The following is a 26,755-nucleotide window of genomic DNA, read 5'->3' on the forward strand; positions in this document are numbered from 1 at the left end:
AAAAAAGACAACGGGCCAAACATAAGCCCAAAAACAAAATGCCCAAAATACTTGAAAAAACATAAAAATGGAAAAAACTAATAGAAATAAGCGTTTTTTCGGCCTGGACGATGACCATAGGCGGTTTGTAGCAAGATAGAGCTCGTTCTCCCGTTCGTTTCCCCTGGTCACACGCCCAAAACGGACCCCCGTAGCCCAAGTTAGAGCCATTTTAGTGAAGCCCCTTTTATTACGCGATCTTAGGCCTCCAAATACAAGATGGCCCGCTCTTCCACACTTGGGCCCGCATCATTCCCTCCTGGGTAGACAAAATTCGACCTCGAATCCGCAGCAACCTCATCATCAGACGAATCCCCATGAAAAGGCAGCAAATGTTTGACATTGAAAACATCGGAACAACGAATGTGGCTTGGTAACTTCAGACGATAGGCATTAGAATTTATCTTCTACACAATCTCAACTGGCCCAATCTTCTTGGCTGACAATTTATTATACTCCCCCACTGAAAAACGATCCTTGGTCAAAATGGCCCAAACAAAGTCACCCTCTTCAAAATCAACTTGCCTACGCTTTTGGTCTGCAGCTTGCTTGTACTTTAAGTTAGTGTTGGCCAAGTTATCCTGCACAACTTTATGAACATCATGTAACCCAACCACAAAATCTTGCACCTTCTTGGGAACAAACCTGGGGTAGGAAGTGACATCAAATCAAGAGGACCCCGAGGCTTGGCAGAATAGACCACCTCAAACGGACTAAACCCAGTACTTCTATTAACAGCATGATTATGAGCAAACTCAGCCTGACAAAGCTTTTGATCCCACGACTTCACATGATCACCCACAAGACACCGCAAAAGATTACCAAATGATCGATTAACAACCTCTGTCTGCTCATCAGTTTGTGGGTGGTAAGCACTGCTAAAATTGAGCTGAGTGTTCACCATCTTCCATAAACTGCGCCAAAAGTGACTCAAGAAACGAGTATCCCGATCAGAAACTATAGAGGATGGCAAACCATGCAAACGATAGATATCTCGAAAGAACAACTGAGCCACATTAACTGCATCTGTTGTCTTCTTGCAAGAAATAAAGTGCACCATTTTACAAAACCGGTCCACCACTACAAAGATCGAATCATTACCACGCTGAGTACGGGGTAACCCCAGCACAAAATCCATGCTAATATCTACCCAAGGTTGCTGAGGAATGGGTAGAGGCATATAAAGCCCTGCATTGGTAGCTGTGCCTTTTGAAACTTGACAGATCCTGCAACGTCTAGCAAACGGGTCAACATCCCTCCTCATATTAGGCCAAAAATAAGAAGACTGCACCAATCGTAAAGTACGGTCTCTACCCACATGCCCTTCACCATGCAGTTCTTTAATTATTTGAAGGCGGAGGCTGGAATTAGGAATACATAATTGATTTTCCTTAAAAAGAAAACCGTCATGCACAAGAAAATCTGTCCTCTTCCCAAACTACACATCCTGCAAAGTGACAGAAAAATATGGATATGTTGAAAGCTGTTCCATGAGATTGTCTAGCCCGGGTACAACAACTCTCATAGAAACAAGCAGGCTACTCCTTCTGCTCAAGGCATCTGCCACACGATTCGAAATCCCAGACTTATGCTTCACAACAAAAGTAAACTTTTCCAAGAAAGCCATCCACCGGGCATGTTTATGTGACACTTTATCTTGACTGCGGATATGCCTCAATGAATCATGGTCTGTAAATAAAACAAACTCCTTGTGAAACAGATAATGACGCCAATGTTTCACAGCCTGGACTACTGCATAAAATTCAAGATCATAAGTGCTATAACGCAACTTTGGCCCAGTCAACTTCTCACTGAAATAGGACACTGGACACCCCCCTTGACTTAGGACTGCCCCAATACCACCCTGCGAGGCATCTGTGTGCAACTCAAAAACCCGAGAAAAATCTGGCAAAATTAGAATTGGTGCTGATGTAAGCTTTTCCTTGATTAACTGAAAAGCTGATTCTGCCTCCTCAGTCCATATAAAGGTCTTTCCCTTCATGCAGTCAGTCATTGGCGCCATAAGGGAACTGAAATTTCGAATGAACCGTCTATAAAATGAAGCAAGACCATGGAAGCTACGTACTTCAGTTATTGTAGTGGGGGTTGGCCACTGCTTAACAACCGCTACCTTTGATTCATCCACCTGTATTCCGTCAGCAGAAACAACCTACCCCAAAAACAGGACCTTAGGGACCATAAAGACACACTTCTTTTTGGCTGCATACAGGTTATCCCTTCGAAGCAAGGTCAAAACCTGTCGTACATGCTTCACATGCTCATCAATATTAGGGCTATAAATAAGAACATCATCAAAATAAACCACCACAAACTTGCCAATAAAGGGCCTAAACAACTGGTTCATGACCCGCATAAACGTACTAGGGGCATTGGACAAGCCAAAAGGCATCACTAACCATTCATACAACCCCTCACGAGTCTTGAAGGCGGTTTTCCACTCATCCCCAGACCTGAGTCGGATCTGGTAATACCCACTCTTCAAGTCTAGTTTCGTGAAAATAGTGGCACCGCTAATTTGATCAAGCAAATCATCAAGTCGAGGAATAGGAAACCTGTACCTCACAGTGATCTTGTTGACTGCACGACTATCAACACACATACGCCATGTCCCATCCTTCTTTGGAGTCAACAGAGCAGGAACAGCACACGGACTCATGCTTTCCCGAACATACCCTTTAGAAATTAAATCTTCAACCTGCCGACGTAATTCCTCATGCTCCTTTGGACTCATTCTGTAATGGGGCTTATTGGGTAGCTGGGACCCCGGTTCCAAATCAATGTGATGTTGGATGTCTCGTAGGGGTGGCAACCCGGCAGGTAAATCATCTGGGAAAACATCAACAAACTCCTCGAATAATGGGACCATACATTCAGGAATGTCGACTTCCTCGGCCACAGGCTTCCCAATCAAAATAAAAACATTGTCTGCTTCCTCCAACTCATCTTGAAACTGACTAATGGTCAGCAGAGTACTCGACTGTTTCGTGGCTAAATGCTTAGGCTTGCTAGGAACAAGAGTGATCTTCACACCACCAAACAGAAAACTATAAGTATTGGACCGCCCGTTATGTTCTATATTACGCTCGTACTCCCAAGGTCTGCCCAACAATAAGTGACACGCGTCCATAGGGACCACATCACACACGACATCATCCTTGTATGTGGACCCAATGGAAATTGAAACAAGTGCCCTTTTGGATACCGTCACTTCACCTCCCTTTTTAATCCAATGAAGCTTGTACGGTTTCGGGTGACTCTCTGTCTTCAAGGCCAACTTTTGAACTGCCTCTTCAGAAATCAGATTGTCACAACTCCCCGAATCAATGACAAACGTGCAAACCTTCCCCAAAATGGTACATGTTGAGTGGAAGATGTTGTGTTTCAGCCAGTCATCCCCATCTGCCTTTGGTGTGTAGCAAGAGCGCCTGACCACAAAGTTCACCCCTACATCACCGGTCACAACTTCTTCGTCGTCCTCAGTTTCTTCGTCATACACTGGGTTATTTTCATATTCCTCATACTGTTCATCCTCAGACTCAGCAAACAAGTGTCTTTTACTGGCCTTCTTACACTCAGCTTGACGATGGCCCGTCTCACCACAATTGAAACATCTCGGACCACTACTACTAGCCCCCTTAGAAGTAGGCCCGGTATTGCTACCCCCCGGCTTCTGCTGACTAGGCCCGCCACGAGGTGCCCCACTGCCTGACCCAACGTTTCCCCCAGCAGGGGTAAATGAACCGCCCACACGACGGTTTTGCTTCTCAAAGGCCAACGCCCGTTGGTGTGCCTCAGGAATGGTTAACGGATCAAAAAGATTCACGGACTCCATGATTTGAACCCTTAGACCCCCAATATACTGAGAAATAAGTTGCTCCTCCGGTTCTTGAATATCATTCCTCGCAATCAACTGGTAAAATTCTATGGTATAATCATCAACCGATTTAGCCCCCTGTTTCAAATTCTGCAGACGCTGGTACATCAACCTTTGAAAATTATGAGGCAAAAAGTTGGACCGCAAGCACTTTTTCATCTTGGCCCACGTCACGATCCTTGACTTCCCGAGTCTATTCCGTGTTAATTTCAATTGTTGCCACCACGCAGAGGCCCTACCACGTAACCTGGTAGCGATCAAGGCCACCCGCTTGTTTTCAGTCACCTCCTTGTACTCGAACACCTCCTCTACGGTAGCCAACCAATCGATGAACCCCTCCGGATTCAAACTAGACCCATCAAATTCCGGAAGATCAACTCTTATCCCAGAATCCCAACGCCTGTTACCCCCTCCACGTTCACCCCTTGGTTGCCCCTCCCGTTCGTCTTCGGAAGTCGAATCATCACCAAATGGGTTACTAAGTTCAGAACCATACCCGTCTTTGTGTCTCTGCCTCCTACGATTGATCAGGTCGGCCATCCGGTCAGTCAACTGATCGACCACTTGATCCAACTGCTCATCCACTCTCGCCATAAGTCGTTGCTACAACTCTCGTTCATACACTTCATCGAGAGGCCTGTTGTTGTTTCTCCTTGGAGGCATTTTGAGCCAGGAATTCGGCTCTGATACCAACTGATGTAGGCGTGGTACGATAATGAAGATCAAACACGTTGATTCTGCGAATACCCGTGTAGTTCTTCCCCAACCCCAAAATTCAACCCAAAGGGCACAGAATTTGAAGTGAAAATCCGTTTTCTCAAAATTCAAGTCTGATTGTTCAAATGACTAGGGCAATACATAAATAGAGACAGAAATTCGAAATGGGCCTAAAAAAGACAACGGGCCAAACACAAGCCCAAAAACAAAATGCCCAAAATACTAGAAAAAACATAAAAATGGAAAAAAAAACTAATAGAAATAAGCGTTTTTTTCGGCCTGGACGATGACCCAAACCGCCATAGGCGGTTTGTAGCAAGATAGAGCTTGTTCTCCCGTTCGTTTCGCCTGGTCACACGCCCAAAACGGACCCCCGTAGCCCAAGTTAGAGACATTTTAGTGAAGCCACTTTTGTTACGCGATCTTGAGCCTCCAAATACAAGATGGCCCGCTCTTCCACACTTGGGCCCGCATCAAATTCTTTGTCAAATCAATCAGAAAGACAGTTAAAGGGTATTTCTAGCTGTATTGACCTTGATACGTCTGTTTCCGCCTTTCGTATCAAGCATAAACTCTTCTGATCGACTCGTTCGGGTCTGAAAAAGATCCTACAAGTGGTATCAGAGCTCAGGAGGAAGAGTTCATACCAATTCAGCTGCAAATTCTGATTTCTACACCTTCTTTTTCACAATTAACAAGTTTTTACGGTCAAAATATTTTGAATTTCACACATCATGTGCACAATTGTGTTTTAACAAACCCTTGAGAGTTTCAGAACTTAAATCAGCTTATAACTTGATCAATTTGACAAAATTCAGCTCGAGATGATGATATCAGCATAATTTCGCACGGAATTAGGGGGTAATTTCGTTCCAAAAGTTAATTTCGTTTGAAAGTTCACACGAAATTAGCTATTTCCGCACCAAAGCTGTAATTCCGCTTGAGTTGTTCCACGCGAAATTAGTAATTTCGCATGAAGGTCTGATTTCGCTTGATAATTCCGCACAGAATTACAATTCCGTTTGAAAGGGTGTAACTTCAAACGAAATTAGGGTAATTTCGCTCCAAAGCTAATTTCGTTTGGACTGGTATTTCGTTTGAAAGTTGTAATTTTGCACCAGGGATTTCGTTTGGAAGTTAATTTCGCTTGAAACAAACTGTTTGTGATATTTTGAAAAACCGAAACATGGAAGAGGAATTTTATAACGCCTTTGCTACCCCGATTTCTATTACTCAGCAAGCTATGTTGGAAAATGAAACGAGGACTATGCAAAAACCACCTAAGCTCATGAACATCGAGGAGTATAAGGGATGGGAAGAACGTTTTGGGAATTGGGTGCAAGCAAACTATTTGGATGCTTGGGAATGCGTTGAAACGAAATATGTTAGACCGACGAATGATGACAAAGAGGAGATTGCTATCAAAGATCTTAGTGCGGATGAGAAAGAGAAATACAAAAATGAAAAGATGTGATCCGTTTATTGCAACAAGTTGTGAAAGAAGATATTTTAGTGTTATTGCAGCACAGTGGGAGTGCATATTCGATTTGGAAAGCGTTAAGATCTAAGTTTGTTGGAAGTCAAGAAATGATTAAGAACAAATTCTAAAAAAAGAGTTTGATCTATTTTGAGGTTTGAAAACAGAAAGCACAAAGCAGATAATTGAATGATATTGCAATTTGTTAGTAAACATGAGGAGGGTGAGCATCAATAAGGACAATGAAGAATTGATTGAGAAATTAGCATATGCGTTACCACATGAAACTTGGGGCACGTACTTGATGATGTTAAGGAACAAGAAAGGATTTAACAATCTAACTTTGAGCAAGTTCATTGAAAAACTTGAAGCTCAGGAAATGGAACAAAGAAAGATCTCAAGAATGAAAGATTTCGATGGTGAACAAGATATCGGTTTGTATTGCAAAGGAGGTATCAGTGATAAAACCAACATGTCACCAAAGGTTGAGACTGCATTCAATGTAAAGAGTTCATCGGGAGGTTCATCCAAAGGATCAAACAGCAAAACAAGTTTTTCATCATATCCATCATTTGATCCAAACTTGTCAACAACCAAGAATGGCAAGAAGCTACAATGCAACATTGTATTGAATCTTGAGAATGATAAGGATTATTTAGAAGAAGTTGCTAAGAGTCACATGTGTTTGTTAGGGACTGTGTTTGAGTCATATGGGAGTTTAGTAGCAGGAAGGATCGGGAATCCAATGCTTAAAAAAGAGGATTACGATCAAATCGATGCTGAGGAGATGGAATTAATGGATATTAAGTGGTGTTTGGCAAGTGTGTTGAGAAGTGCAGAAAAGTTTAAACAAATTACGGGAAGAGATGATTTCCGTGATGCAAATGTTTCTACTTTAGGCTTTGATAAATCTAAAGTTACTTGTTTTCGTTGCATGGAAAAAGGACACTTCAAGAGGGAGTGTACAAATCGCGAAGCAGGTGGAGCTCAAAATCCGTTCAACAACAGTGACTACTATCGGAAAGCAATCTATCACCAAGTTGCTCAACAACAACAACAACCACAAACTGCTCATGCCAGGAAGGAGATTGAAGAATCGTCAAAGAGAGCATGTATGGTGAATCAAGAAGATAACAAATCATCTAAAGGATTCAGTTGGGACAAATTTGTTTCAGCTGATGGTAAAGCGTGTTTGATAGATCAAGATGATAAAAAGTTACCAGAAGGCTTTAGTTGGGAAAATTTCAGTTGAGATAATTACTGTCCGGATAAAGAAATGCTAAAAGCCAAAGCTTTTGTTGCTCGAATTGAAGAAGATAGTGATAATGATGATGATTATTATTATGCAAAAAGGATGGAAAAGCACTTGAGAATGTTGGAAGAAAGTGATAGTGATGACGAGAAAGCTAAAAAGAAAAAGAAGAAAGTTAAAATACCAATCAGCAGTGATGATGAAGAAGTTCCAGTGATCAAAAGAAAAGTAAAAGAAGTTCCAGCGTTCAAAGTTGATGAAGAAGCTGATGCTCGAAAGATTCCAGCGATTTGTGAAAACTGTGAGATTATAAAGAAGAAAAACAGTGAATTGATCAACAACATGAACAAACTGAAAGAATCATACGATGTTCTGAGGAAAGCCATGAATCATACAACGAATCCAGTAGTGAACAAGCAACAGCTATGAAGACACTTCAGGGAGCTTTCATGACGAAGCAGAAAATTGTTAATTATATTGAAAAGTGTGCTGTGCTAGAACAAAAACTGGAAACACAAAGGATTGAAACAGAAAGAGTTAATCGATTGTTAAAAAGTTACTCATGTACTTCTTATGTCATTGACAAGATTTATCCAACTACGGAAGGCATGAAGGCTTTTGAAGAAGACACTTCTGAAGAAAAGAAGATAGACATGGGAGAAAAGACATATGGGAAAAAGAACTTTAAGAAGAAAAAGAGTACTAAAGTGAAGAATTCTAATAAGAAACAAGGTGTCAGTTACAACAAGTGTCCACCTCCGCTTGAAAATGGATATTCGCCAAGAAATCCAAATTCAGAAAGAGTCGAAAAGGCAACAAACTTTCAGTGGGAGTCTGATACTTCAGCAAGTTTGCCAGAAACATTGATGTCACGTTTACATTATCTGACACTGATCATGAGTCCGAGTTAATAAAGAAAGTGGTCGATCAGGTGTTGGAAAAGGATGAGTCAGAGGAGTCAATGTCGGAGTCAAAATCAGAGTCAAAGTCTGAATCCGATACGTCAAGTTCAAAATCCAAACAGGGCATAAGAGTTTACAATAATGAATTCCTGTTATCAAAATCTAATTTGGATGATGAAACGTTTAAAGTTGCGTATACTTTGAATGATTCTGACAAATTATATTCTGATGAGGAATTTCCAATAAGAGGTGTCAAAACTGAAATGATTAAAAAGGTTTTCAAACTAACAGAAATCAATATTTCTGAAATAAAAGATGTAAATCTTTCTGATAAACCTAAAAAATACACCTCAAGAGTTCAACAAAGAGAAAACAAGAAAAAAGGTTACAGTTCTGGTTCAGGTTATCGAAAGAAACCAAACCATAACGGTAATTTCAAAAACAAAGGATTAGGATTTATTCCACCAGAAAATTATAAAAATGAAAAATATGTTAGAGATTTTAAATCAAAAATGATATTTGTTTCAGGTACATCTTCTGAGGAAGAAAAAGAAAGTTTGTTCAGAAAGCAAACGAACAGAGAATTCTTTGCGAAGAAACAAGAAGAGATGAAGAATGCTGATCAGATGCAAGAAACGAGAACCTGTTTTCAATGCAAAACAATTGGTCATATTGCCAAGACTTGTCCTAAGATAATTCAATCACAACAGGAAGTGTCTCGTAAACTAAAAGATAAAGAGGTTGTGTTTGAACCACTAATTGAAAGAACAAAAATTTTCAAGAATTCAAAATTTGAAATTGGTGAATGTTCAAACAGGTTTTACAAGAAAAAAGAAAAACTTGATAACCGGAAATGGGTTGTTAAGAAGTCTGATGATAGTTCCAGCAATGATTCTAATTCGTCAAAATCAGATGAGCTATCTTCTGGCAATGAATCTGATTCCACAAAGTCAGATGAGCCACATGTTGAGAAAAAAGGTGAAAACTCAGTGCCGATTGCGGATGATATGAACTTTCCACCACTTCGGGCTGAAAAATTTAAAAAGAAAATTGGAAAAGTTGAGATTTCAAATCAATTCTTTTCTGAAAAGAAAGAATTTGATGTTGAAAAAGCCTTTAACCCCAAAGTGAAACATATTTTTGGAAAAATGATTAATGGGAAATCAAAAGGGGTAAAGGAATTCTACGAGAAGAAGATGAAAGGTAAGAAACCGAGTGTTGGTAACTCAGAATCACCCAAGGCTGGTCAGGCTTGCGTGGATATATTCTTTGACTAAAAACCTGACTTGTCGGAGCTCCCAGGTTGGTAAGAGTGGAGCAGGAATCAACATCATTCTTTGTATCAAATTTGATTGTGCATGCCTACAAGTGGTAATTGGTTTGACCTACAAGTGGTAAATCAGGGACATTAAATTGTACTTGATTTTCTACAAGTGGTTAAAAAATGGGGTTTAATTCATTATAAAGAAAGAAACAAAGTGATGATCTTACCCCAAACCTACAAGTGGTAAAATCAACAAAACTTATTTTCCAGAAAAATCATTTTGATTAAAACAAACTTAAGTGTTTTGAAATCATAATGGGAAAATAGTTTGTTGTAAGGGGGAGTTCTGATTGTTTATGCCAAGTGGATGGCGAATTGAAGCGACTCACTACAGTTGTCATTTTACTTGTATAGTTTGTTTTAAAGTTTCTTTAAATGTTTTTAGATTTTAGGGGGAGCAAGAAATTTCAGAAAATCCAAAAACACTAGAAAATTTGTAAAATCCAAAAACATGATAAAACATAAACGAGTTTTGTTGTGAAAAGAGGAAATGATAGTACATCAGTGGACTATCACAACATGCTAAAGAATTGTAAAGTCAAAAATGTGATAAACAATCTCACTGTGGATGTGCCAGTAGGTTTTGCACATTCAGTAAATTGTTTTCAAGATATAAATCTAAATTTCAAACTTGCTTATATCGTGGGGAACATTTCTTGGATATATGGGTAACCCCCGAAATCTTGTTTAAAAGGTCCCTTTTTCTGAGATACTAGGTCTTTATACTCAGTGATGTCTGGGGTATTATCCTGGGACTTCTGATTTTGCGGAAGTAATGGCCTAGTCCTCATATAATACTTTGCATTTGCTTGAAATATAGCACTGCCCTCAGTACAAAAATTGATGAAACATTGCAAAATGCTAATCATGTGTTGTTGAAGAAAAGATTCTCTAAAGGGAACATACCAAAAGACGACCCGTCATCTCTTTGCTGAACGGAAGTTCTGACCTGAGCTCTCACAGTTTGTTAGTGCATGCATCTGTCGACTTCGTCTTGTATCGAGTCTTAGATTTCATTGTATAGATCACGGCACGTTTTACGAGAAAATAGGAATGTTTAGGGTGATAGAATGTTGATTTCGCTCCTAGGTGTTATATGTCTGATTTCGCCCGAAACAGTTTCGAGCGAAATCACAAACATCTGATTTCGCTCCTACTGTTTTGTGTTGCTTATCAGCGAAATTAGAAGCACTATAAATAGTGCATTTTAGAGCAAAATCAGTATGGAGGTCCTTGTATTCCATGCCGAAGTGCTGCCAGTGTGAGGATTGAATGTAAACAACGTCAAATCGATACAATCAGTGAATTAAGTGAAGATCAAGCTGTTACTAAGTCTATTTCTTGTTTTCCGCACCTGAAATAGATCAGAACCTCTCTAAACGACTCATTTGGGTCAGCCGCACGATCCTACAATTGGTATCAGAGCCAATTGGAGGAGTTCTACAGTTTACAGCCATAGTTGATTGAAATTTCTCGCTTCTACACTTTCTTTCATCGTTTCAGGAAGATTTAACGGTCAAAATCGGACAAAATTCTTACAGACTATTCAAAATTGGACATAGACAAACCCTTGAAAGTTTCATGTTAAAATATGGACTAAAAATGGACAAAAATGACCTCCGAGTTAATTCTGCTCGTAATGGATATTTCTGATTTCGCTCGAGTTATCATCCTGATTTCGCTCCAAATTGCTAATTTTCTGATTTCACTCCTGCAAATATTCTGATTTCGCTCCAGATAGTCAAACAAGTGATTTCGCTCCTGGAGCTTGCATCTGATTTCGCTCCTGTAAACTAAACATCTGATTTCGCTCCAGACTGTTTGCAGTGATTTCGCTTCAAACATTATTTTGGGATTTCGCTCGAAAACTGTTTCTGGGTTAATTTCGCTCTAAAGTGACTGTGTTTGGAATACGTGCATTGAAAAATGGATAACGATTTCTACAACGCGTTTGCTACACCGACTATTCCGGCTTCTATTGCTCAGAATATGAACTTGGAAAACGAGAATGGAACGTTACAAAAGCCTCCAAAACTGATGAGTATCGAAGAATACTACGGATGGAAAGTCAGATTCGAAAACTGGGTTCAGGCAAATCATCTTAGGTCATGGGAGTGTATTCTGAAGAAATATGTTTTGCCACGTACTGAATTACAAGTTGTGAAAACAATTTCTGAGTTTAGTAATGAAGAACGAGATATGTATAGAGCCGAGAAAATGATGATCAGTCTATTACACCAGGCAATCAAAGAAGATATCATCATATTGCTTCAGCATGACAAGACGTCAAAATCGATTTGGGATGCTCTACGTGTTAAGTTTCAGGGCAGTGAGAATATGATCAAGAGTAAAAAGCATTACTCAAGAAAGAGTTTGATCTATTCAGTAGTTTACCATGAGAAGATACGAAGAAGCTGATTGAACGTTACTGCCACTTGGTGCGATCCATGTCGATGCTAAGTATTACAAAAGATCGTGAATAGTGGGTAGACAAGTTAGCTGATGCGTTACCGCAAAAAGAGTGGGGAACCTACTTGATGATTCTGAAAAATACTGGTGTTTGTGATGGATTGACTATTTCTCAGTTTATTGAGAAGATTGAAAGTCAGGATTTGGAACAGCAAAAGATCGCGAGGATGAACAGTCCAAGTGGTCAATAGGATGTAAAGATGTATTACAAAGGTAATGTTCCAGTTACAGAAGCTGAGAGAAGTCCGAAAGTACAGACTGCGTTTAGTGCTGGTGATTCTTCAGAAAAAGCTGATCAAGGTTCAAACAAAAGCAGCAATAGTTTCTCTTCATTTCCGAGTATCAATCCAAAAGAGTCAACCACAGGTTTTCATTCTCAGAGCACAAAAACAGGAAGTGGTTATGTGATACAGTGCAACATCTTTTTGAATCTTCCAGAGGGTCAAAGCTTTTCTGAAGAAACTGCTAAAGACCACATGGCTTTACTTGGTTCTGTGCTTCTCGCGTATGAAGGTCTAGTTGTCGGGCGGATCGGAAATCCTATGCTCACAAAAGAGGATGTTACGATCTGAGGCTCTCATGATTGTGTTTATTTGTATGATTTGAACATTCAAAGAATATAGAACATTGAAAAGTGCAGCGGAAATGGATACAAACTTTGTAAACACAAACATAGAAGAGAATAGTATGTTTAAACACTTGTTTTACTTTGAGTCGAATGATTACAATGAAAATCAAAAGATTACAAGCATGCTTACAATACTATGCTCCCCCTCAGCCTGATACCCCAAGGTTGGTTACACAAGATGAAAGGATTGGACTGAAGAAGAAGAATCCACTCAGTCAATCAAATGTAACGGTACAGAGTACTGTTCCATTTATAGGCAATCCAATCCACTGACGCATCTCAGCTGACGTCACCATGAAAATGACATCAAACAACCTAACAAACTCTATCTACTGATCTATACAACTACTGCTTTGCTAACTACTGATATTATATTATATTACATGAGATAAATATAAACTGTTGCTGCATCCTTCCACTGCTGTGAACCCAGCAGTACTTGTCATGATCAGCAGTGCTTGAACCAAGGCAGTAGATTGAGTAGCAGAGCTATTAGTCTTCATCAGTCCTTGTGTAGAATCAGCAGCTGTAGGTCAACAGATGTTTATAGAAGCAGTACTTTGGAGCATATCAGATGTTTAAGCCACATTCAAGGGGAGAGCAAAGTGTAAACTGCTGTTTATTTGAAGTCCTCAGATGTGATCCAGTTTTGGCTTTACATTATCTGTTCCTCTGGTAGGGTTCAATCCCAACAATCTCCCCCTGGAACAGATAATGCCAAAACCCTTCATTATTCAGGACCTTTATTCCTAATCAAGAGTTCCTTAACTTGTTTCTTAAATTCAGCTTCAAATTCCTTGGAACTCTGATCATCTTCATCCCTACATAGTGTTAGTTCAAGGAGATCCTGCAAATCTTCAACACTAAGGCCTAGTGCTTCTTTCCTTGATATGTACTTCACTTCACCATTGGTTCTGACCAGAGTCAATACGTGGGTCTTTTGATCAGATATCCACTTTAGTATTTTTAAAACCAAATGGGTTTCTTGGGAGAGATTTATTCTTAGATGAGTTGGGGGATAATGGCCTTGTGAACACTTGCAGACTTTCAGACATTCTTTTGAAGGCTTGTTCAATGACTTTGTTTGCTGCAGCTATGTCTTCTACAGTTTCTTTTTCAATTTGCTCTTGCCTTTCAATCTCTGACATGTCTGTTGAAGTGTTTGGTGATGCAGGTTTGTTTAACACCTTCTTAAAAAGGTTCTGAAGCTTTGTTGAGCTGTCTTCTTTCAGACCCATTTTCATGATGGTGTCCTTGAAGTACTTTGCTTCCTTTTCTTTGACCTCTTCTTCAGACAGCTGTTTTCCTTTCTCTTAGTTTATCACAAGGGTAGGATTGTCTGTTGATTTGAACATTGTTCTGAGGTTTTCAATCTGCTGTTCAAGCTTTATCATTTGTTCACGTTTCTTTGAAGCACTTGAAACAGTTATCTTTCTTTTCTTTAGCCTTTCATAGGCTTCATCTGTCTGCTGTTTTGACCATTTTGATATGGCTTCAGCAGTATCCATTTTTGCATCCACCAGCTCCTTTTTCTTTCTTTTGTACTCAGTAGTGAGGTCAGCAATGAGCTTTTTTGAATTTGCTCCAGTTTGGAGCATTCTTCTTCTTTGTAGGATCATTCTTGATTCTGTCAATCCTATGAGCCTCATGCTTTAGAGCGATTAGTGGCCATTCTTCAAACTGTTTTTCTTCAGCAGGATAGAATTTTTCTTTCATGATGTAGGCAAGGTATTGTTTCCTTAACTTTCTTTGTTGTTCAGCCTTTTCTTTGTTCAATTCTTGTGCAAACTCTTCTATCTGCTTTACTTTAGTGAGGAAGAAATCCAGTCTTTTAGCAATGCCTTCTTCGCTTAGACCTTCACTTTCACTCTCAACTTTAGCTCTTGGTTTGGCTTGCCTTGCCTTGATCTTGAGGTAAACATCCATATCCTCTGGTGGCATGTAGCCTATGAGTGAGGAGAATCTTCTTTTTGAAGGATCTTCTTCTGTATAGAATTGCCTCATCTCATTTTTGATAGCTTCAAGTTCCAGTGGATATTGTGCAGCATTAGGATCATGTATACCCTCATCGGCAGAGATTGGCTTTCTTTTTCTACTGAAGAGCTTTGGTCGTGATGTAGGAAAGGTGAGAGCAGTGGTGGATGGTTGACTGACAGCTGTTGAAAAAACTGGTGCTTCAACCGCTGTTGTCATTACAACTACTGATGTATCAGCAGATGTCTTCTGCTTTTGAGCAAGGGTTATGATGGCAGTTGTTTGAGTGGTGATCAGTGGTTGACTAACAGTAGTTGAAACAACTGGTGTTTCAACCACTGTTGCCATTACAACAGATGTTATAACATATGTTGTCTTCTGCTTTTTGGCAGGGGGTGATGATGGTTTGGCTGTTTGTGATGATAATGGTGGTTTTTGATTTTTCTTTTTCGGTGGCTGTTTGGTGGTTTTAGGTGTGGGTTTCAAGACAGTTGTTTGATTGCCTTGATCACCTTGAGCAGTGGGCTCAGCAGCAGATACCTGAGGAGCAGTGTTTGCTGCTAAAATCTACTCAGGCACCTCTGCTCGTGTTTTACAAGGTGTTGACATTCTTGAAAAAGTTTCAGCAGTTAAGCTGTTCATTTGAAAAGAGTCACCTTGGTTTATTACCGCAATATCATCCTTACTGAACTTTTTCTCAAAATAATAACTTAAAAATCTTGGGAACAACAAGAATGATTTTGTTTCAACATTTTTAACCAAATCATTGAAACTTGCCTTGGAGTAGTTAAGATTTTCGCCTTGTAAAATAGCATACCCCAAGTTTTGAATTTTCATTGGTATTTCATTAAAAGAAGTGGTTTTGTTTGAAACACACATGAGAAGGGTTTGAAATAAAAATCTGGTTGCAGAAGGGAAGAAACCTTTTTTCTAAGGTATCCCTTTTAGGTTGCTCTGCATAGCCCCTGTTTATGAAATCCTTTTTCAACTCGTCTTTAGAAAATGAGGTTTTTCCTTTCAAATCATCGAGTTTAAAGATTTCAGAAATGTATTTTGGAGAGATTTAAACCTTCTTACCCTGTATCGAGGAGTTGATGGCTGTGATGATGTCTCCTTGTTTTTCAAGGGTGGCATTTTTCCAGAACACTCTCTGGGTTTGAAGATAAATGGGAGCGTCTGCTGTTATCAAAGTTTTGTACTTTGATGCAGATAAGATGTCAATGATGGAGTCGAAGGTGTTGTCAGTTGTGGGTTTTGTGAGTATTCCCATATAGTTGTGAGGAGATTTGTAGCGAATCTCCGTAGTTTCAGCAGCCATTTGAGTGGCGTCTGATGGAGTGGAGGAAGAAGATGGTTTTGATTTTGACTTCGATTTTGGTTTCGTCATTTTTGATGAAGAAGATCGAAGAAGGTTTTTGGAGTTATGAGATGGAAACTGCTTTGTAAAGAGAATGTTTGGAATTCAATTCGACAGTGAAACCCTTTTTGGATTTAATCAGGGTTTTATTCAGGGAAAAAGTGAATGCTGATGTGGCAGCGGTTATAATGATCTGACGGCTAAAAACTGACCACGTGCCAACCCCTGATGAAATGGTAAATAATGGAGGACAGTTGTTTTGACAAACACTGATGGATCAATCATCAGTAGTTACAACGGTAATGAAATGAAGCAGTGGGTGTATCAGTGAATGGAACAATGATTTTAACATCAGTGTTTTTGCAAGAACAGAGGTTGACTTTCAGCAGTGGACAGACTTTAGAGAGCGGATGTTGAAGCACAACAGCATTTAAGGTACAACAATGGTTAAGGACAATAATAAGGATCATTAGTATAATTGTGCAGCAGTGTTTTGACTTTTGACAAATAATTTTAGCATCTGCTTGTTCAGATGTAGAAATTGATTTTGTCTTGTGAAAGCGCAATATCTTATCTAACATCTGTTGAGCACCAGAAATGCTATTCTTAACAAAATACATTTTAGATTTATATTATCAAGATTAAATTGCCAGCAGGTATCCACATAAATTTTGTTCAAGGTTTTGCCAAATGTCCTTTATTCCAGACAGTGGTTTAGCATCCCAGATGATGAAGACATTTCTACTAAAGCTACTCATTTTGTGTCTAATTACTTGAACTAGAACATGAGTATCTCAGTAGTTCAAAATCAATTTGCAATCAATTTTTGATCTGTGACAACCAAACTTGAGCTTAACATGACCTTGATAGGTGTGCCATTTCCTTTTGATCAGATTTAAGGATAGTAGTTTCACACAAAAGTAAGGAAATTGCATCCTGACCAGAGATGAACTTTTACTATCAAAAATGAGTAAAAGTACAAAATATATTTTATAAAAGGTGATATATATATCTGGTTTTATTTAGAGAAAAACACCTTAAAAAAAATTAAAGGATGTTTTGAAAATTATCAAAAAGGATCTGACAGCTTTTCAAATAAGTTCATGATCATATCATTCTCAAGTTATTTTGACCATTGTTTGGGGTCATTTTCTTTGACAATTGATTGTAAATTCTTCTTTTAATAACAATCACTGGAGATGCCATAGTTACCTGAACGATTCCTGTATTTGATGAAAGCACACAGTTGCATGATTCCACTGTTTACCCAAACTTTGACCTCATAAGTGTTTTATGCTTATCTCTTTTTCTTTTGGATTCAAAAGTTTTGAGATAACCACACTTTGAGATTTGTTCATTTTCCCTTTTTACCCTTCCCATTCACAAGTATAGAAATACTCACTGAGAAATGTTATTTTGAAGAAGTTTAGTCCAGAATCATTTTGAGGTAATGTTTTGAGAGATCTGGCCACATTTGTGTATGTTTTATTACCAGCTCTCACATTACGTATGATTTGACTGTTTTGACACCTTATTTTCTTAATGTGTTTTGACAAAGTTGTTTTGGTCCTTTTGAGGATTCTCAACTTGCCTTTGAGCACATAAGAAATTTTGACTAAAGCTGTATTTCCCTCTTTCTATGTCAGCAAAACACAAGTGTTTAAATGAACATAGGTTTTGCTGATCTGAGGTGCATACTTTAGTGTAAAATGTGAAAACATCACAAATTTCATAACAACATTTGAAATCAATTTTGAATGAAGATGAACACACCATAGTTTTCAGATAAGTTTCCAGATCTGGAAACTATGAGTGATTTGTGCATGACATCACCAGTTATATGAGATTTGTGAATCTTATGACATCTTGGTTGTTTTACAGAGCTTTTGAGTCATCATTTTGAACATGATTTCTCGTTACTCTATTTTTTTAACTAAAATACGACCAACCTTAGTATCAATGAATTGTGAGCTGAACTGTTATGTCAAATTGATTGTTAGATCGAATTTGACTGTCCTAGCTCTGATACCAATTGTTAGGATCTAAGGCTCTCATGATTGTGTTAGTTTATATGATTTGAACATTCAGAGAATATAGAACATTGAAAAGTGCAGCGGAAATAGATACAAACTTTGTAAACACAAACATAGAAGAGAATAGTATGTTTAAACACTTGTTTTACTTTGAGTCGAATGATTACAATGAAAATCAAAAGATTACAAGCATGCTTACAATACTATGCTCCCCCTCAGCCTGATACCCCAAGGTTGGTTGCACAAGATGAAAGAATTGGACTGAAGAAGAAGAATCCACTCAGTCAATCAAATGTAACAGTACAGAGTACTGTTCCATTTATAGGAAATCCAATCCACTGACGCATCTCAGCTGACGTCACCATGAAAATGACATCTAACAACCTAACAAACTCTATCTACTGATCTATACAACTACTGCTTTGCTAACTACTAATATATATTGTATTACATCAGATAAATATAAACTGCTGCTGCATCCTTCCACTGCTGTGAACCCAGCAGTACTTGTCATGATCAGCAGTGCTTGAACCAAGGCAGTAGATTGAGCAGTAGAGCTATTAGTCTTCATCAGTCCTTGTGTAGAATCAGCAGTTGTAGGTCAGCAGATGTTTATAGAAGCAGTACTTTGGAGCATATCATATGTTTGAGCCACATTCAAGGGGAGAGCAAAGTGTAAACTGCTGTTTATTTGAAGTCCTCAGATGTGATCCGGTTTTGGCTTTACATTATCTGTTCCTCTGGTAGGGTTCAATCCCAACAGAGGATTACGATCAGATAGACGCCAAAGAGATGGAACTAATGGATATCAAATGGGGTCTAGCTAGTGTTCCTAGACGAGCTGAAAAATTCAAGCTTATTACTGGGAGAAATGACTTTCTTGATGCACATGTGTCTACTTTAGGTTTTCATAAATCTAAAGTTACTTGTTTTCGATGCAGGGAGAAAGGTCATTTCAAGAGGGAGTGCAAGAACAGGGAAGCTAGTGGAGCTCAGAATCCGTTTGGAAAAGACGATTATTACTAGAAAGCCATTTATCAGCAAGTTGGTCAGCAACAACTACAAGAACCGCAGGTGGCTCATGGTAGAAAAATCGAGGATTCTAAGAGAGCATGTCTGGTGGATTTTAACTGGAACAACTACATATATCCAGAAAGCAAAGTTTGTTTAGTCAATCAGGATGATGAAAAATTACCTGAAGGCTTCAGTTGGAATATGTTTGTTGATATAAAAGGAGAGTTTAAAGCATTCATTGCTAAGATTGTTAAAGAACTAGATATGTTTGCAACATGGATGAAGTCTATTGGTGAGATTGTGAAGAATGTGGAGAAAGAGTCTGTTGCATCTGATGAAAGCTCAGAAAGTGCTGATGAAAGCTCCCAAAGTTCAGATGAGAGTGTAAAAAGTGATGTTAGTTCAGAAAAGGAAATTGTCTTTGATAAAACTCCGTCTGATTTTGGTTCATCGGATGATAATTCTGAAAAATCAATCGAGTTTGATCAGTCACCAGTTGATGATAGTAGTGACGATGAGGAAGAAAAATATATTAATATTGCAAAATCTCATCTTTCTCCTGAAAGTTTTCATTTCTATTTTGCAGATCGCTTAGAAAAACTGAAGGAGAAACAAGCTGCAAAAGAACAACAACAAATGAAATCTGAAGATGTTGATCAGAATGAGAATGCTGAAAGTGTTACTGAGAAGATGGTTGAAACTGAGCAAGTTAATGAAGCCGAAAAGGTGACTGGAGTTGAGAATGTGATCGAAGTGGAGAAATGTGTCGAAGTTGAAAAGATTGTTGAAATCATCAAGCCTTGCACAAAATGCTTGGAATCTTGCAAGGAATGTGCAGTAAAAGATGAGATGATAGCTGAGTATGAAAAGAAGAAGGAGCAGTTGTTGTTCAATCTCAATTACGTGAAGGAATCATATGACGTCTTGAACAGAACAGTGACTGGTCTTCAAAAGACAAACTCAGAAAGAGAGAATGCTTTGACGATGATGAATGCTGTGATGATGTCGAAGCAGAAAGCTATCAACTTTAACATCGAAGAAAGTGCTAAGTGGAAGCAAGAGTTGGAAACCGAGAAAATTGAGAATGAAAGAATCAGACGTTTATTGCAGAGTTATTCTAGTTCTGATTATCTTATTGATAGAATTTATCCAACTATTGCAGGTTTGGAAGCTTTCCAAGATGAAAAGCCGAAGAAGAAGGATAGTGGTAAGAAACCGACTGTTAGCTATAACAAGTGTCCGCCTCCGATCTGGGAAGGGTATTCTCCTAGAAAACCTAACAAGGAGCAACTTGAAAAAGCAGTCAATATTAAGATAAAAACCGACACAACTGACGAATTACCAGACAACATTGACGTCACTTACACATCGTCTGACACTGATCATGAATCTGAGTTAATCAAAAAGGTGGTCGATCAGGTGTTAGATACTGATGAGGAGTCTGAGTCAAAGTCTGAATCTGGAGGGTCAAGTTTGTCAGTCAATAGTCCAAAGTCGTCGGTTAAACAGTCCTATAGTAAAGAATTTTTGTTATCAATGAAGAATTTGGATGATGAAACATTTGAAGTTGCATACACTTTAAATGATTCTGACAAATTATACTCTGACAAAGAGTTTCCAATAAGAAGTGTTCGCTTTGAAATGATCAAAAAGGTTTTCAAAATGACAGAAATTAATATTTCTGAAATAAAAGATTTAAATCTTACTGGAAAACCTAAAAAATACACTTCAAGAGTTCAACAACGTTTAAATAAGATAAAAGGTTGCAATTCTGGTTCTGGTTTTCAAAAGAAACCAAACCAAAATCATAGCTACAAAAAGAAAGGTCTTGGTTTTATTCCACCAGAAAACTATAAAAATGAAAAAAATTCTAAAACAAAAACAGAATTTGTTTCAGGTGGAAGTTCAGAAGATGAGCAGAAGAAACCGTTCTGGAAACAATCAAACCAGGAGTTTCTTGCTGAGAAGAAAAGAAATGGAACTGGAATGTTTCATCCAAGAGAGACTCGAACCTGTTACAAATGCAATGAAGTTGGTCACATTGCATGGAATTGTACGAAAAATGCTAAGGAAAAACAGGGAGTTTCTAAGAAACTAAAAGAGAAAGTTATTGATAGTGAGCCACCAACCGAAAAATTTAAAATTTTTGAAAACTCAACTTATGAGGTTGGTGAGTGTTCTAAAAAGAATGTGTATAAAAAGAAAGCAAAGAACAACCAAGTGTGGGTTGTTAAAAAGGTTGATGAGAAAGTCGGCGATGAATCTGTTTCCACAAAGCCAGATGAGCCACAGGTTGAGAGAAAAGTTTCAGTAAGTGATGATGAATTTCCATCACTGAAATTTGAAGAAATTAAACAAAAAGTTGCTAAGGTTGAGATCTCGATCAGTTTTATTCCGAGAAGAATGAGTTTGAAGTCGAGAAAACATTCAATGGGAATGTTAAGAAAATTTTTGGGAAAATGCTTAATGGGAAAGCAAAGGGGGTTAAAGATTTCTTTGCAACTAAAAAGGCAAGAATTGAAAACCCTCAAGTCTGAAAAGACTTGGGTGGAAATTCTTTTCCCTTAAAGTCTTAGGACTATGCCGGAGATCCCAAGTTTGTAATCGTGGATCAGGAATCGGCATCATTTTAGTTTTTGAATAGATTGTTTGAAAGAGTTTAAATTTTACAGGTTGAAGGACTACGCCGGAGCTTCCAGGTTGGTAAGTGCAAAGCAGGAATCGGCATTCTGATTGGTAAATTGGTTATGTATACGTGACATTCCTACAATTGGTATTGTTTTGTGTTTTTACAATTGGTACAGTGATTGATTAATTGCAAATGGTAAATCAGGGACATTAAGTTGTACTTGATTTACTACATATGTGGTTGAAAAACAAGATGATGTACCATAACCCCAAATCTATTATTGATGATCCTACAAGTGGTAAAAACAAACTTATTTTTTAGAAAAATCATTTTGATTAAAACAAACTTAAGTGTTTTGAAATCATAATGAGAAAATAGTTTGTTGATAGGAGGAATTCTAATTGTTTATGCCTAGTGGATGGCGATTTGATGCGATTCGATATCGGTTGTCACTCTATTTGTATAGTTTGTGTTGAATTTTCCTTAATTGGGTCAAGAGCTTAGATAGTTTTCAAATTTCCTTTGAAATGTGTTTGTATTTTAGGGGGAGTAGAAAATTTCAGAAAATCCAAAAACATTAGAAAATTTGAAAAAGACAAAAACATGATAAAAATCAAAAATGAGTTTTGTTGTATAAAAGAGGAAATGATAGTACATCAGTGGACTGTCACAACATGCTAAAGAAATGAAAAGTTTAAATGTGATAAACAATCTCACTGCGGATATCCCAGTAGGATTTTACACATTTAGTAGATTATGACGAGATATAAATCTAAAAATTCAAACTTGCTTATTCTGTGGGTAACAACTTCTTGGATATATAGGTAACCCCTGAAATCCTGTTTGAAAGGTCCCTTATTCTGAGATACTAGGTCTTTATGCTCAGTGATATCTGGGGTATTATCTCGGGACTTCTGCTGTATGGAAATACTGACCTAGTCCCCGGATAATGCTTTCCGCAAATGCTTTGAAATATAAGCGTCGCCCTCAGCAAATTGATGAAACAATAAAATTGATAGTCATTGTTGTTGTAACAAAAGATACTCTAAAGGGGACACACCAAAAAGTCGAAGCTGTCATCTCTCTGCGTATACGGAAGTATCGACCTGAGCTCTCACGGCCCTCGCAATTAACCCCTGAACAGATATCATCTGTGGTATACTCACCTGTAAGACTAAATATTGGGATCTGGATACGGGAGTATATTCAAGTAGTGGGACACACAAATAGGTTTAAGTATCTAAAACATTAATATCATATCTCAGATCAGTTTGAACTTTGTGTGAAAATTTAAGTGGATCAATATACTGACAATCTAGGTGAATTGTTTAGTGTCACACCCCAACCGATGGCGGAAACATCGAGATGAGACGTACAAACTGTTCAAAGACATCATAACACTAATTGTGACAATAATTAAAGTTTATTTCATTGATTATCATAAGTTTCATACAATACATAGAAAAGTTCAAATACATAACATAGATTTGGAAGTTTAAATAGTTGATGGGTTTCTAAGCCATCCTAGTCTTTTCTTGTTTTTCTTGGATCCTCAACCTGCAGTATGCATTTAAAATACAATCAACAAATAATTGCTGGCGAGTATACAGGTTTGACATAGCATAATAGAGTTAATAGTTTATCAAATCTAATCCATGTGAACAACTGATATTCAATTAACTGTCATGCTCGTAACGATGAAATCCACATGTCCAAACCATAGTTACGCAATTAACATAGCCTAACCCTCGAAAGGGTGGTAATAGAGTTAATAGATTAAACCTAACAATACCCGTATATACGGGAGGGGCGTTACAACCTACAGCTCTAGAATTGGCGGATGTTACAGTCTCCCCTACTTTAGGAGATTTCGTCCTCGAAATCTAAGATTAACGTATTTTCATAAAAATTTAGAACAATCCACATGCCATACTTAGTTAACAAGATTAACGTATCCTTGGCATGTGAATACACAGGTCAACCCATCGAATATGTTAAGGTGTGGCTTCTTACGAAGTTAATGACAAGTTTATCACATAAAGTTTAACCCAAGTAACACGAATCCAGTATATCGTATTAGCATGCACGTGAAATAAATTCTAAAATTTTTGAAAAGGAACGTTCAATCATAAAATTTCATTGAGAACGAATAAAAGTTGGTAACTACCTCCGAGGTAAGAGAATCACCTCTAGCTCGTTGGTGAAGTTAGAAAGTGAGTGGAGCTAATCATCAAGGTTTGGGAATCACCCCTATCTTGATGATAAGTTTCCATTTTTTTTTTTTTTGGGAATATGAGTATGGATAGATTGTGCAATAAAAGCGTTTATCACTGTGTTTTTGATATAGGAAATGCATACTACACCCAAAACGTGTAAAAAGAAAATGGGTCAAGTATACTCACCTTAGGTTGCGTTGCGTATATTGGAAAAAGATAATAGAATCAGGGATTTTCCAAGAAGATCGTGCACAAGAGAATTACCCTATTAATTTGAGGATTTGATTAATTATTTGGGGATTTATAGAATAATTTAGATAATAAGACATAAATAATACAAAAATCCTAAAGTGTTGGAACAATAAAATAAATAGGAATTTAAATAGATAAATAATTATTTTAACAATCTAAAATAATTACCACAACATTAGTTAATAATCTTATAAACAAATAACTTATTTATAAAGTTTCTAGTTTATAAAACAAATAAATAAATCTGAAAATAAAATAAATAAAAATTCTGATATTTAATTATATAATTCAGAAAATAATTAATTCTGAATTAATAATATACCTGATTTTTTTTATAAATAATTCTGTTTTTAATAAATAGATAATAATTATAAATCTGATTATTTTAAACAAATAAATCTGTTTTATAAATTTCTGATTTTAAATTAAAACAGAAATAAAAATTCTGCTTAAAATAATATTCTGAATATAAATAATCTTATAAATAATTCTGATTTAATATTATTTCAGAAAAATAATTCTGATTTAAAAATATAAATTCTGAATATTATTAAATAATAATTCTGATTTATAAATTCTGGAATAAATAAATAAATAATTTCTGAAAATCATATTTTCTGATTAAAATATAAATCTGATTTTAAAACATTATATCTGATTTTTATAAATAAATCAAATGAGAATTCTGATTTTAAAAACAAAATATCCTGATTTAAAATAAATAAATCTGATTTATGTAATATTTCATAAATAAATAGTTGAATATTTCTGATTTTATTTTATTATTAGGAATCAGATATTAACAAATATAAACCTGATTTATATATTAATATAATATAAAATTCTGAATTATATTATTTATAATAATAATAATAATAACAACAGTAATAATCATAATAATAATAATAGTAATCGGAAAAGATAACGGATCGGTAAACGTTACCGGATCGGACGAAACAGGTGTGACCGGAGAAGGTGGTGGCAGGTGGTCAGCGGCTGTGTCCGGTGCAAGCTTCTCCGGCGAATGAAGACGTTCCGGCGACGAGACGAAACGGGTTCGGTTTATTCACGGCTTGGGTTCGAGAAACGGGAGCAAAGGAACGGAAAATGGGTGAGGTTGGACGTGATTTTATAGTAGTGTGGGTGGCCGGTTACGAGATAATGAGAGGTCAGTCCGGTTCGTATAACTGCCGGAGAAGGAGAACAGGCCGGGGAAGACGAAGGGTGTTGGCGGTTATGGTTTGTTTCAAATTCGCAATTAATGAGTGAATAAATAATAAACAGATTCAATCTGTTCACATGTTGGGCTGTAACCCAGTTGGTCATGCACGTGTGTTTGAGTCGTTCTGGTCGCGGGTTCGAGTCCCGGGTCACGCATACCTTGGGATTTAAATCCCCTTTTTTTGATGCAGTTAGTTTTAACCAACTGGATTAGCCACTAACTGAGTTTTCTAACTCAGTTAGTGCTGCCCTTTAATAAAACTAACCAGGTTAGGCTGATTTAACCTGGTTTTCACTAACGGGGTTAGATTCGCTAACAGAATTTCTTAAAAATCAATAAAAATTTAGAAAATACTTATTTATTTAATTTAAATTGTTATTTTACTCATTTAAAATAATAATAAAATAATATAATAATCAAATTTAACCCGAATTTCAGTATTTTTACCGAATTAGTGTATAAATTCCCAATTTTTGTATAGTTTAGGGTAATCTCTTGGCAACGATGAATTAAAGAGTCGAAATTAAGATGGAATTCCTCTGTTTTTACGTGTTTAACATAGTTTCAACGTGTTTAACATAGTTTCAACGTGTTTAACATAGTTTCAACGTGTTTAACATAGTTTCAACGTGTTTAACATAGTTTCAACGTGTTTAACATAGTTTCATAGTTTCAATGATTCATAGTATTCAAACACAAAATATGGATAAAATCATGCAATTTCATTATGATTTCAAGTCTCGAGTACAATTTTGGAATTTGAATCAAGTACAACAAAGGTACAACTTACAAAAGTAGAAAGTACAAGTAGACTTTCCAAAAATGGAAAGTTTGAAAATACGAAATGTTACAGTCTCCCCTACTTTAGGAGATTTCGTCCTCGAAATCTAAGAGGAAGACTGTTGAAAAGATGGCATCCAAGGATTCCACAGAGGGAATAGATGAAACTTGATTGTGAATGGGAGTCATATCAAAGACATGGAATAATAGAGAATAGTGGGAGTATGGAAGTGAACGATTGACTCTAAGTGGATGCAAGTATAAGAATGGCATAAGTATTGGATATACAAAAGTTGCGTAGTAAAAATGGAGTTTCGTCTTGGATAATCAGACATAATGCGTTTGTAAGTTGTTTAAAGTTTGCATTAGGTCCAAAAAGGTGTGCAAAACACTGAATTTCTCATGGCACGTTTCACGAAAGTTTGGTAACGTGGTGAAAACACTTATATATAGGATGTACCAGCAGTGTATCCACCATGTTTTGACCATGTTACGTCCGTTTCGTTATTCGTGTCATGTTACGTTCCATGTCTTACCATACACAGTAGTACACTCTATGGTTCTCATGCGCTTAT

The 26,755-nt window shown here is 37.3% G+C and overlaps 1 protein-coding gene across 1 annotated transcript; it reads right to left on the minus strand.

Annotated features, from left to right (window-relative positions):
• Positions 1-2,209: 2,209 nt before the first annotated feature.
• LOC110931733 lies at positions 2,210-4,528 on the minus strand. Its single transcript, XM_022175115.1, has one exon. The coding sequence runs from the start codon at positions 4,526-4,528 to the stop codon at positions 2,210-2,212; it is 2,319 nt and encodes a 772-aa protein (XP_022030807.1).
• Positions 4,529-26,755: the final 22,227 nt, after the last annotated feature.

The sequence above is a fragment of the Helianthus annuus genome, chromosome 3 (genome assembly GCF_002127325.2).
Source record: "Helianthus annuus cultivar XRQ/B chromosome 3, HanXRQr2.0-SUNRISE, whole genome shotgun sequence".
NCBI classification, from domain to species: domain Eukaryota; kingdom Viridiplantae; phylum Streptophyta; class Magnoliopsida; order Asterales; family Asteraceae; genus Helianthus; species Helianthus annuus.

Excerpts from the sequence above, each read along its gene's own strand:
- LOC110931733 (XM_022175115.1), bottom strand. The coding sequence starts at position 4,528 with ATGGCGAGAGTGGATGAGCAGTTGGATCAAGTGGTCGATCAGTTGACT.